The sequence below is a fragment of the Chionomys nivalis genome (genome assembly GCF_950005125.1).
Source record: "Chionomys nivalis chromosome 23 unlocalized genomic scaffold, mChiNiv1.1 SUPER_23_unloc_1, whole genome shotgun sequence".
Taxonomy (NCBI): Eukaryota; Metazoa; Chordata; class Mammalia; order Rodentia; family Cricetidae; genus Chionomys; species Chionomys nivalis.
Genome location: NW_026646869.1, coordinates 1947806 through 1960424, shown reverse-complemented (window position 1 = coordinate 1960424; position 12619 = coordinate 1947806). Strand labels below are relative to the sequence as shown.

General features: G+C 48.2%; 1 protein-coding gene across 1 annotated transcript; it reads left to right on the top strand.

Annotated features, from left to right (window-relative positions):
• The first annotated feature begins 1487 nt into the window (after positions 1–1487).
• Dkkl1 (dickkopf like acrosomal protein 1) lies at positions 1488–6265 on the top strand. The gene is made up of 4 exons (XM_057761129.1): positions 1488–1640; positions 2524–2664; positions 2751–2840; positions 5957–6265. Exons 1-4 carry the CDS (start codon positions 1488–1490, stop codon positions 6263–6265), a joined length of 693 nt encoding a protein of 230 aa, XP_057617112.1.
• Positions 6266–12619: the final 6354 nt, after the last annotated feature.

The window sequence follows — 12619 nt, the reverse complement described above, 5'->3', positions numbered from 1 at the left end:
CGGTTTAAGGCCAGACGGAGACTCATAGACCCCATTTCTACATTTAAAAGGCAAGAAACGAGAAAAATATGGAAGAAGACAGGCTGGCTGTCTCCAAACTCACAGCCAAGCGTGGCTGGCATATGGGCTCTGTGGGTCCGGGAATTTGGGGTTTTCTTGGAAAATATAACAGAGGACTGTAATTAGTTTTTTTTTTAAGTAGTTGGACTTTTTACATGAGATCATCTGGAAAATGAGAAGACATCTACAGTCATGCTCAGAGGTAGTCAATGAATGAGGGCAACCAAATCCCTCAGCAATGAAGGCATTTACAGTCAAACCTAAGTTCGACCTGAGGACCTACATGGTGGCAGGCCAGAATCAACTCTTCAAAGTTGCCCTCTGACCTCCACATATGCACCATGGCATTCCTATGTACTAACACTCTGATAAATAAAAGTAATGATCTTAGACCCGAATATGGGGTGAACAGAGGTCCGGGGAGTTCTGGGATACAGAAGCAGTGCTCTAACTTAAAGGGCGCGACCACCCGTGGTTGTTGGTTAACTCCCATTGGAAAGTCGGAGGGGGGGAGGCAGAGAACAGTGGGCAGGACTAAGGGTTCCAAGGCCTGAGGTCAGTGATTAGGGCGTGGCCCTGCGACGGGGGCGTGGCCAATACCCGATGGGGCCCAGAGGCCGTGCCAGGTAATATAATAGAGGGTAAGATTATCTGGTGGGAGCGTGGTTATAGAGCAGGGCCGTGATCAGGAGAGGATCTAGTGGTCTGACTTAAGGAAAGTAATGAAGAGTGGAGGCATGACCGCGGAAGGAAGGCCTGGCTCATCCATAAGGTTACCAGCGGGGGCGGGGGCAGAGACACAAATAGGCTGTGCCTTAAGGGACGTGACAGGCATGTCTTTTAGAGTTCAGAGAGAGTTTAGGAAGGGATGCAGGTGGATCTCTGTGAGTTCGAGGCCAGCCTGTCTACAAAGAGAGTTCCAGGATAGCCGTGACCATTTCACAGAGAAACCCTGTCTCGAAAAACCAAAAAGAGAGAGGAGGGGAGAAGGGTGTCATTGATGAACAATAGAGGTATAGATTTGACGGTGCCGGACTGGTGAAACTACGGTGTTCGCGGGGTGGGCGTGGTCAGACAATTGGGGCGTGGCCAGTCTCGCGGAGCGGTGGCACCCAACGAACCCTTCGGTAATCTGCCCAGGCTCGAGGCCAAAACTGGATATTAACTGTCCCGGTCCGGCGGTGTCCGGAGCCGGGTGGCCGAGCTGTGATCCAGGAGAAGGAGCGGATGTAGGCGAAGGTGAGGGACCGGGTCTGGGTGTGGCCGAACCCGAATGAACTGTGCCTGAAACGGAGAGTGCAAAAAGAGCCAAGAGACGCTGGGCAGGTGGGCGGGCGGGAGCTTCCCAGAGAGCCGGGCCTAGGAAGGGGCCACAGAGGTGTGATTGTGGTATCTGAAACTGCCCTTGTCACAGCCCACCACCCGCAATGTGTCGACTGGGGGTCCTGCTGCTGCTGCTCCCCTCAGTCTTCGTGTCCTCCTTTGCTGTCCCGACCCATGATGCGGACGCTCAGGAGAGCTCCTTCGGGTTTCTGGGCCTTCAAAGTCTTCTCCAAAGCTTCAGCCGACTGTTTCTAAAAGTGAGTAATGAGCCGGGCGGTGGTGGCGCACGCCTTTAATCCCAGCACTCGGGAGGCAGAGACAGGCGGATCTCTGTGAGTTCGAGACCAGCCTGGTCTACAAGAGCTAGTTCCAGGACAGGCTCCAAAACCACAGAGAAACCCTGTCTCGAAAAACCAAAAAAATAAAAAAATAAATAAATAAATAAATAAATAAATAAATAAAATAAAAGTGAGTAATGGCAAGGCTTGGGGGACAGAGAGATGGGCCAGGCAGGAGATAAGAAAAGGAGTCAACGGAACACAGAGGTCTGGAATCGTGTCTCCGATGGCAGAATGATTGTCTAGCATGCATGCAGCCTGGGCTTGATTGCCCAGCACCAGTTATACCAGCACTCAGGAGGTAGAGGCAGAAGGAACAAGAGTCCAAAAACACCTTCTCCTACACTGAAAGTTCGAGACCAGCCTGGGATACATGAGACTTTATCTTAAGGAAAAGCAGGATTATAAGGTTGAACAGACAGGTGATGGGGAACAGGCAGCACAAAAATGGGAAGAGAAACTGGGCCTGGCTACCCATGCACTTGGGAGGTAAAGTCAGGACACTGCCTGTGAATTTGAAGCCAGCCTGGTCTGCATACTGAGCTCCAGGTCAGTCAGAACTAGAAGAAGGCTGGGGCTGTAGTGGCTGAGAGGTAGAGCCCCCCAGTCAGGGGTGCCAAGCTTGCCTATGTATGGGGTAAGAGGTGAAGAAAAGAGGAGAGGTGGTAGCCAGACAGCAAGGCACTGGGACAGAAAGACAGACTGACATTGTGGCAAGAGGCTCTGGGGGACCAGAGGACCAGGGGGAAAGGGATACCCTGGTTGTGCAACAGGCATACACACTGTTTTTCTCTGGCTCTAGGATGACCTGCTGCGAGACCTGGACAACTTCTTCTCCTCCCCCATGGACTTCCGGGACCTTCCCAAGAACTTCCATCAGGAAGAGAACCAGGAGCACAGAATGGGGAACCATACCCTCTCCAGCCACCTGCAGATAGACAAGGTGCCTCTCTACCACCCATGGTACTGCTTTCCTGACGTGAGAGAGGAAAGCAGGTGTGTTCTGATTCTCCTGTGTCACCCTCACAGATGACTGACAACAGGACAAGGGAGGTGGTCATCTCTGAGAAGGTGGTGGCCTCCATCGAGCCAGAGGGGAGCACAGAAGGCGACGGGAAGGTAAGGACCTCCCTTGCCCCAGGAACCCAGGGATCAGCATTTTTCTATAGTTGAGGAAGTCCACTGTGCCATACTGTTCCAGTTCCCTTTCTATTTCCATCATAAACTATGTTAGCCAAAAGCAGCGTGGGGGAGGAATGGGTTTGTCTGGTTCACAACCCATCACTTAGGGGAACTCATGACATCATTCATTCCTACTGTCAAGGGTAAAGAGAGAAAAAACACATCTTTGCTTGTTTTGCCTGTCTTAGGTGGTTCAGGACCTAAGGAATGGTGCTGCCCACAGGGGCTTGGTCTTCCCACATCAATTAGCAACTTTGATGTAGTTCATTCCCATTCAGGGTCTCTTCCCAGGTGATTGTAGGCTGTGGCAAGTTGATATTTAAAAATTAGCCAGTGCGTGGGGCTGGAGAGATGGCTCAGTGGTTAGAGTTCAATTCCCAGCAACCACATGGTGGCTCACAACCATCTGTAATGAGGTCTGGTGCCCTCTTCAGGCATACACACAGATAGAATATTGTATACATAATAAATAAATATTCAAAAAAAATTAGCCAGTGCGCACTCTGTACATGGAATATCCTCCAAATTTCTGAGCCTCAGTGTGACTGCATCAGAAGGGCAGGTCAATGGGTGTGGTGGTAAACATAGGTGATCCCAGTGCTTGGAAGGCTGAGACAGGAGGATTGCCACGATTTCAGGCCAGAGGCAAGAGGATTTCTGTGAGTTGGAGGCCAGCCTGATCTACATATCAGGACCCTGTCTCAAAACAAACCGGAAAAGTCTACTTGTAAACTGCAGAAAGTGCTTTGGTCTTCTCAGAGAGTTTTAAGGTCTCACCAGCTTTGTGAACTTCATTCTTTGTAAAGTCCAGCAATTGCAGAAGTACAGGGCACATCTCGGAGATTTTTTTGTTTATTTTGGTTTAGTTTGGAATTTGTGTGTCTGTCTGTGCCCACACAGGGGATGCCCAAGCAGGGGGTGAGTGTCTTCCTCATCACGCTCCACCTATCCGTTTTTATTTTTATTTTTGAGATAAGGTCTCCTTATGTAGCTGGCCTTGAACTCACTGGGATTGCCCCCCCCCCCCCCCGCCTGAGTGCTGGGACTGAGGTGTGGGATACCACAACGGGCCTCTATCTTATTTTGGGGGGACAGAATTTCTCACGAATTTATAGCTCATTCATACAGTCAAACTGACTGGCTAGCAAACCCCAGGGATCCTCCAGCCTCTGCCCCCCCCCCCAAACCAAGTGTGGCCATTACCGGCATGTGCTGCCCTGGCTCCTCCGTGAGCGCTGGAGACTGGACTCGAGTCCTCAGAGCTGGGCACAAGCACTGCACTGACTGAGCCTTTTTTTGAGACAGGTCTCACTCTGTAGCCTAGGCTAGCCCAACTGAGATTAGAGTGACTTCAAAAGAAGAATTTGGCATAGACAGCCAGGAATGGTGGCATGCCGTGTTTGTTTTTGTGTTTTACTTTGTTTTGGTTTGGTTTTCGGTTTTGGTTTTTTTGAGACAAGGTCTCTCATGTCACAGCCCTGGCTGTCCTGGAACTTGCCTTGTATTGCAAGCTGACCTTCAACTCTGAGATCCACCTACCTCTGCCTCCTAGGTGCTGGGTTTAAAGACATGTGCCACCACGCCTGGCATAATTTAAGGTGTTTGATTTAGGGTGACCCAATATTTATGCCTCCACCTCCCAAATGTTGGGAGTTCCCAAACTTAATGCTTTCTTTTTTGTTTGTTCTGGGTTTGTTCTTTGATATGTTTTTTTCTATATAACCCTGCTTGGCCTGGAACTCACTCTGTAGAGCAGGCTAGTCTTGAACTCAGAGAAATTTCCCTGCTGCTTCTGCCTCCTGAGTGCTGGGATCAAAGGTGTGTGCCACCAACACCCAGCTAAACACTGGCTGTTTTTCAGAGGATCCACATGGCCACTCACAACTGTAAATCCAGTTCCAAGGGACCTAACACTCTCACACCAATGAAATGTACATAAAAAATAAAATATATATATATACATACATACATATGTGTATATATATATTTAGGCCAGCAGTAGTGGTGCATATCTTTAAGCCTAGCACTCAGGAGGCAGAAGCAGGTAGATCTCTGAGTTCACTGAGTTCGAGGCCAGCCTGGTCTATGAGAGCGAATTCCAGGATAGCTAGGCCTGTTACACAGAAAAATCCTTTCTTTAAAAAAAAAAAAAAAAAAAAGCCAGGCGGTGGTGGTGCACGCCTTTAATCCCAGCACTCGGGAGGCAGAGGCAGGCGGATCTCTGTGAGTTCGAGACCAGCCTGGTCTACAAAGGGAGTTCCAGGACAGGCTCCAAAGCTAGAGAAACCCTGTCTCGAAAAACAAAAACAAAACAACAACAACAACAAAAAAGGCAGGCCAGAGAGGGCATCGGGTGAGTGTGATGAGCTTGCGAGGCACCTCCATGCGTGTTGGGAGCCCAGCTCGCATTCTCTGCAGAGCACTGCTGCTGCATGCAAGTGCCACACATGCCTACCATTCAGGACCCCTCGGGGCTCAGAACAGCAAGGGAAAACTGGCTGAAAAGGGTCTGAGAGTGAACAAACCATCCCCAACCTGTTTCCTCCTCATGTCTCTCTAGTCTTCCAAAAAAGGGGTTTGCTCCCCACAAGGCTTCCACCAGACCAAATTTGCAATTCTTTAGGTAATAACAATGATACCGAGCATGCCTTTCAGAGACCCACGAAAACTGATGAAGTCTGACAAAACGGGCGCCTGTTAGCTTACTACTACCGCGGGGGGGGGGGGGGGGCGTGCCTGTGAAACCCCCTGGTTTAAGTCCCAGCACCCACATGGCAGCTCACAACTGTAGCTCCAGTTCCAGGGAATCTGGCGTCCTTCCACGACATACATAAAGACAAAACACTAATGCAAATAAAAAGAAAATAACTAAATAATAAAACCAAACTATTCCACAAAGAATGCAGCTGGCCAGACAGAAAACAGAACTATGTTCCCAAAAAGGGCTTTTTAACTGAAAAACACCCAGTGAGCTGAAATGTAGGTTGAGGTGGCCCAGCTTCTTGGATGTGCTGTGTGGCACTTGACCAGCATGCCCTGTGCCTCATTCCTAGGTGCCCAAAGTGGAGGAGAGAGACACCCCGGTGCCTGTGCAGAAGGCCACAGATAGTTTTCACCCAGAGCCCCGGCGGGTGGCTTTCTGGATCATGAAGATGCCAAGGCGGAGGACCCAGCCAGATGTCCAGGATGGGAGCCGCTGGCTCATAGAAAAGCGACATCGCTTGCAGGCCATCCGGGACGGGCTCCGTGGAGGTGCACATGAGGACAACCTCGAGGAAGAGGTCCGTGTCCCCCAGCACACCAAGCTGCCTGGACGAAAGACACACTTTCTCTACATCCTCAGGCCATCCCAGCAGCTGTAGGGAGCCAATGTCCCTGCATAGTCCTTACCTACCCCAGCACCATATGGAAATAAAGTGTTTTCTTCAATCTAGCATTTTCTCCTTTTGATATCTGTTCCCAACAAAGCCACAGTAGCCACTTCCTCTAAGACATGCATTCAACACACGCATTGAGCTCTGCGTGTGGCTGGGCCAGCTCTTGCCTGTATCCCATTCAGAACACTCACCGTCTTGGTCAGGGTTTGTACTGCTGTGACAAAACACCAGGACCAAAGAGCATGTTGGGGGGGGGGTTGTTTGGCGTACCCTTGAGCATCATTAAAGGAAGTCAGGATAGAAACTCAAACAGGGCAGGATCCTGGAGGTGGGAGCTGATGGAGGGGAGCTGCTCACTGGCTTGCTACCCAGAGCTTGCTCAGCCCCACCTCTTTTCTTTCTTTTTTTTTTTTCTTTCTCTCTCTCTTTTTTTTTTTCCCCTGGAGACAGGGTTTCCCTGTGAAACAGGCCTGGCTATCCTAGAACTCACTCTGTAGACCAGACTGGCCTCCAACTCACAGAGATCCACCTGCCTCTGCCTCCTAAATGCTGGGATTAAAGGCGTGTGCACCATCTCTTGGCCTTTAGCCCACCTTCTCACAGAAGCCAGGACCAACAGCCCAGCACCACCAACGATGGGTTGGCCTCCCTTCCCTCCATCACTGAACACAAAATGAGAAAATGCCTTACTGCTGGATCTATCTTGAGGAGGCATTTCCTCAGCTGAGCCTCCTTCCTCTGATGATGACTATATTTGTGTCAAGTTGACACCCAAACCAGTCAGCCCACCGTTTCTTGGTTGGGCAACTTGGTCTCCTATGACACCATGGTGTGCACCTGGTTGTTGTGTGGAGCGGCTGCTAGCTTTACCCGAAATAATTACACGGAAACTGTATTCTTTAATCACTGCCTGGCCCATTAGTTTCAGCCTCTTATTAGCTAATTCTCACATCTTGCTTTAACCCATATTTAATAATGTGTGTAGCACCACGAGGTGTGGCTTACCAGGAAAGATCTTAACCTGCGTCTGTGTCTGGTGGGAGAATCATGGCCACTGATTGACTCGGCTTCTTTCACCCAGCATTCTGTTCTGTTTACTCTGCCTACCTAATTTTCTGTCCTATTAAAGGGCCAAGGCAGTCTCTTTATTTAACCAATGAAATCAACACAAAACAGAAGACTCTCCCCCATCATTTCCCCTTTTTCTGTTTAAACAAAAAAAGAAAGGCTTTCACTTTAACATAGTAAGATTACATATAACAAAACAGTTATCAAGCAAGAATTACAGTTACAATATTTATATCTACTTATATCTACTTTATCTTTTTTTTTTTTTTTTTTTTTTTTTGGATTTTTTGAGACAGGGTTTCTCCATAGCTTTTGGTTCCTGTCCTGGAACTAGCTCTTGTAGACCAGGCTGGCCTTGAACTCACAGAGATCCACCTGCCTCTGCCTCCCAAGTGCTGGGATTAAAGGCGTGCACCACCACTGCCCGCTTATCTTTTATCATAACTAAGGAAAACTATAACTATAACTAACCATTCTTCAACTCCATCAAAGACTCCAGAAGGATATAATATTACCTAAGCAAACAAGAAGTCCAAAACTCTAGAAATGACAGAGACATCTCGCTGTCTGGACAGTCACCCAAAGTTCCTCTGTACCGTTGGGGCATCCATCTTCGGCCTACAGGCCCATAGTATCCAGCAGACATTTCCATGAAGCAGGAAATTCCAAAGAATTGCAGTCACTTTTTGCTGTGTCCTGTAGAATGTCTCGCAGACTCTTTCATGAGTCAGGAACCCCGAAAGGCCATCTCACCTTTAGGCAAGTTCAGCAGTCCTCTCTCTGCGGGTTCTGTGTCCAGTTTATGCATCAGTCCAGGCAAGAGCAGTTTCTTGCCCAAATGGCTATCAAACCTCATAAGGAGCCTCTTCGATGCCCATCTTTCTCTCGAAGTAGATTGGTGCTGCCAGGAGCAGACGTGTCTCATTGTCCTGAAAAACCCTAAGTTATTAAAACATTAAATGCCATATTCTATAGCCTTTGAAAGATATGAAGAATGCCTATCTGAAATATATCTATGCATATATAGAAAATCTAACTAACATGACTACAAGCTTGACTATTATTGATGATTATCCATCAACAACCTATATTTCCTAATTATAAATTACATTTTTAAATGAACTACACAATCACAATACCTTAATCAAGATCAGAAATACAATACATATAACAAGATTGACCTTAAATTTATATCAATAAACCAAGATTCATATCAATGCAAATTAGTCACATCTATATCATCTCCCCCTTTAAATGTAAAAGAACATTTATAAACAATATTTGGGAATATGGGTGCAGTTATTTCTCTCCAAACTGCTTCGTACTGAATGGGGGCACCGTTAATCAGGTCTTTCATAGTGTAACCTGTGTGATAGGTTCCTCTCAGTCGGCAGTTGAGCAAAGTAATTTCTTGAGGGTGTTCACAGCAACCTTTCAGGAGGGCGTGGTCTATCATACCATACTGGGATAGAAGCAATCCACAGAGTCTCATCCTCTGTGAAAACAAAAGAAGAAACTTCTTTCCAAAGCATCATGTCCTTAGATCCAAATTTTAAAGTCAAGGTATTTTGGAAATATCTATCTTGGATTAGTTCAGCAACATTTATAAACAAATATCTTCTAGCAGCTGTTGCTCCTTCCTCAGCATTCAAACAATTCAAATAGAGCATAATAGCATACAGTATCAAGATTCTCTGTCTATTTTCCAACTTTGTGCAGCTTTGTTTTAACCTCTATTTCGTTTATTTTTTACTTTTACTTTTTGAGAAACGTTCTCTGTATATCTTTGTCCTGGAATAACTCTGTAGACCAGGCTGTCCTTGAACTCTGAGAGATACCTTTGTCTCTGCCTCCCCAGTGCTGGGATTAAAGGTGTGTGCTACCAGACCTTGAACTCACAGAGATCTGTCTGTCTCTGCACCCCAGGCACTGGGATTAAAGGTGTGTCCTACCACACCTTGAAGTCACAGAGGTCAATCTCCCTCTGCCTCCCAAGTGTTGGGATTAAAGGTGTGTACCACCACACCCAAACTACTCTCTTTCTTTCTTTTTCTTTTTTACTTTTAAGAACTTGAACCTTTAGCCTGCATATATTTTTAACTCACTGTAAACCACTTAGAAATTTTCTTTGTCTTTAAATCTCTCTTTACTGTATATCTCTCTTTTTCTGACCACATGATTCTTTAATTTACCAAGCAATATCAATAGGACTAAAGCCGTGGCTTTGACGGTTGAATCCAGCCCATTCCTTAGCTTTCCAGCCTCATGGCGGAGGTACCGGTTGTAGCCATGTTTATCACCACAACTCTGTGGCGTTTCAAGGTCCCTGCCAACAAGCAAGCTGCAGCATTATGTCCACAGACAACACTCAATTCCTCTCTCTGTAGTCGGCCCTCCTGCCTCAAACAGAGTTTGCCCTGGCAGGACAGCACAGAAATCTGGCATTTTTAAACGGTGCAGCTTTTTTCCTGCTACAGCTGAAAACCAAAAAGCATGCGTTCAGCTTTTCATCAACACCGTTTAAGTCTTTCATGGCAGGACCTCTTAAAAGAGCTGCAGGATTTTGCAGCTAAAGCTGAGTCAGGAAGCCTCTCTTAGATGAGAGCAGTTGCTTGCCTCTGGCAAGCAGAGCAGACCTGAGAAATTGCTGCTACCAAGAAGCCATGCTGTACTCTATTCTTTCCCAAGCTTTCTCAGGCTTTCTGTGGATATAGTTGTCCACACGTTGGGCAGCCATTCTGTAGTAGGGAAGCTGCTGGCTGCATTCCTGCCGCCCTCTCCCGGCCGCCTGGCTAGCTTATGCCCCAAAATAACAACACACAGATTGTATTCATTTAATCACTGCCTGGTCCATTAGTTTCAGCCTCTTATTGGCTAATTCTCACATCTTGCTTTGACCCATATTTAATAATGTGTGTAGCACCACAAGGTGTGGCTTACCAGGAAAGATCTTAACCTGCGTCTGTGTCCAGTGGGAGAATCATGGCCACTGACTGACTCGGCTTCTTTCACCCAGCATTCTGTTCTGTCTACTCTGCCTACCTAATTTTCTGTCCTCTTAAAGGGCCAAGGCAGTCTCTTTATTTAACCAATGAAATCAACACAAAACAGAAGACTCTCCCCCATCACCTGGTACTGAAGCCTTTGATCCAGCACATCTGCCCTTTCAAGCCCCCAAGTTTTTAAAGGAACCAACCTGCCAAGCCACACCAGCTTTTTGGGGTTTGGTTTTTGTTTTTTTGAGACAGGGTTTCTCTTTAGCTTTGGAGGCTGTCCTGGAACTAGCTCTTGTAGAACAGGCTGGTCTCAAACTCAAAGAGATCGCCTGCCTCTACCTCCCAGTACTGGGATTAAAGGCATGTGCCACCACTGCCCAGCCCAAAATATGTTTTTTTAGATTTTACAAAATTACCAGAGATATTACAAAAGGAAAAACAAATATTGAAAGGTTAATATTTGTAAACATAAAAATATTTCTTGTTAAAAAATATGAATTCTGTTTAAAATTTTATTGCTAAAATTTTTTTTATTCTTATATTTGGTTTTTCAAGACAGGATTTCTTTGTGTATCCCTGGTTATCCTGAAACTCACTCTGAAGATGACTCCAGCCTCAAATTCAGAGAGATCTGCCTACCTCTGCCTCCTGAGTGCTTGGATTAAGCTGTGTACTGCTACCACCTGGCTGAGAGATTAATATTTGTAATTATGTGTATCACTGTTTCGTCTGCATGTATGTCTGTGCACCATATGTGTGTGTGGAGTTGGGAAGAAGAACATCAGAGCTGCGGAGAGTGGAGTTACAGACCTGAGCTGCCATGTGGTGCTGGGATTCCATCCCAGGTCTTCTGGATCAAAGCCATCGCCCTTGACCACTGATCTACCGCTACAGCCCCAGGAATAAATTGTGCTAATAAATAGCTAACAGTGTCCACCATGCCCCACAACCTGTGCTGACAGTTGGCATACCTTATTTTTCAAAATCATGTGTCTTCGTTTGCTTTCTATTGCTTGGACGAACACTATGATCAAAAACAACTCAGGGAGTAAAGGGCTTATTTCATCGGACAGCGCTCAGATCACATGCACTGCGAGGAAAATCATGCAAGTGCTCAAAGCAGGGCTGAAGCAGAGGCCACTCTTGTAGTGCTCCACCCGCCTCTGCCTCCCCGGTGCTCCACCTGCCTCTGCCTCCCCAGTGCTGCTCCACCCGCCTCTGCCTCCCCAGTGCTCCACCTGCCTCTGCCTCCCCAGTGCTGCTCCACCTGCCTCTGCCTCCCCAGTGCTCCACCCCCTGTTTCTATCTCCCCAGTGCTGCTCCACCTGTCTCTACCTCCCCAGTGCTCCACCCCCTGTCTCTACCTCCCCAGTGCTCCACCCCCTGTCTCTACCTCCCCAGTGCTCCACCCCCTGTTTCTATCTCCCCGGTGCTGCTCCACCTGTCTCTACCTCCCCAGTGCTCCACCCCGTCTCTACCTCCCCAGTGCTCCACCCCCTGTCTCTACCTCCTCAGTGCCCCACCCCCTATCTCTACCTCCCCAGTGCTCCACCCCCTGTCTCTATCTCCCCGGTGCTGCTCCACCTGTCTCTACCTCCCCAGTGCTCCACCCCCTGTCTCTACCTCCCCAGTGCTCCACCCCCTGTCTCTACCTCCTCAGTGCCCCACCACCTATCTCTACCTCCCCAGTGCTCCACCCCCTGTCTCTGCCTCCCCAGTGCTCCACCCCCTGTCTCTGCCTCCCCAGTGCTCCACCCCCTGTCTCTGCCTCCCCAGTGCTCCCCCCCCGTCTCTGCCTCCCCAGTGCTCCACCCCCTGTCTCTGCTCCCCAGTGCTCCACCCCCTGCCTCTGCCTCCCCAGTGCTCCACCCCCTGCCTCTGCCTCCCCAGTGCTCCACCCCGTCTCTGCCTCCCCAGTGCTCCACCCCGTCTCTGCCTCCCCAGTGCTCCACCACCTGCCTCTCTGCCTCTACCTCCCCAGTGCTGCTCCACCACCTGCCTCTGCCTCTGTCTCCCCAGTGCTGCTCCACCCCCTGCCCAAGTCATTGGCAGCTGAGCTACATGTCCAGCTCCTATCATCAACTGCATTTATGTGTTTTTAAACAAGGAGTAGGAGGGTACACACATGACATAGTATGGCGTGGATTCAAAGGACCTCCTTCCACCATGTAGGTTCTAGGGATTCATCCCAGGTCATCAGGATGGGTGACGATATCTGCACTTGCTGAATCAACTCACCAGCTTTATTTTTTGGATATTCTCACTACGTAATTGG

What these genes read in the sequence shown, in the direction of transcription:
- Dkkl1 (XM_057761129.1), top strand. Translation starts at nt 1,488, where the DNA reads ATGTGTCGACTGGGGGTCCTGCTGCTGCTGCTCCCCTCAGTCTTCGTG. An exon ending in GCCACCTGCAGATAGACAAG is followed by an intron (nt 2,665 to 2,750) that starts GTGCCTCTCTAC and finishes TCACCCTCACAG; the next exon opens with ATGACTGACAACAGGACAAG. An exon ending in GCACAGAAGGCGACGGGAAG is followed by an intron (nt 2,841 to 5,956) that starts GTAAGGACCTCC and finishes CCTCATTCCTAG; the next exon opens with GTGCCCAAAGTGGAGGAGAG.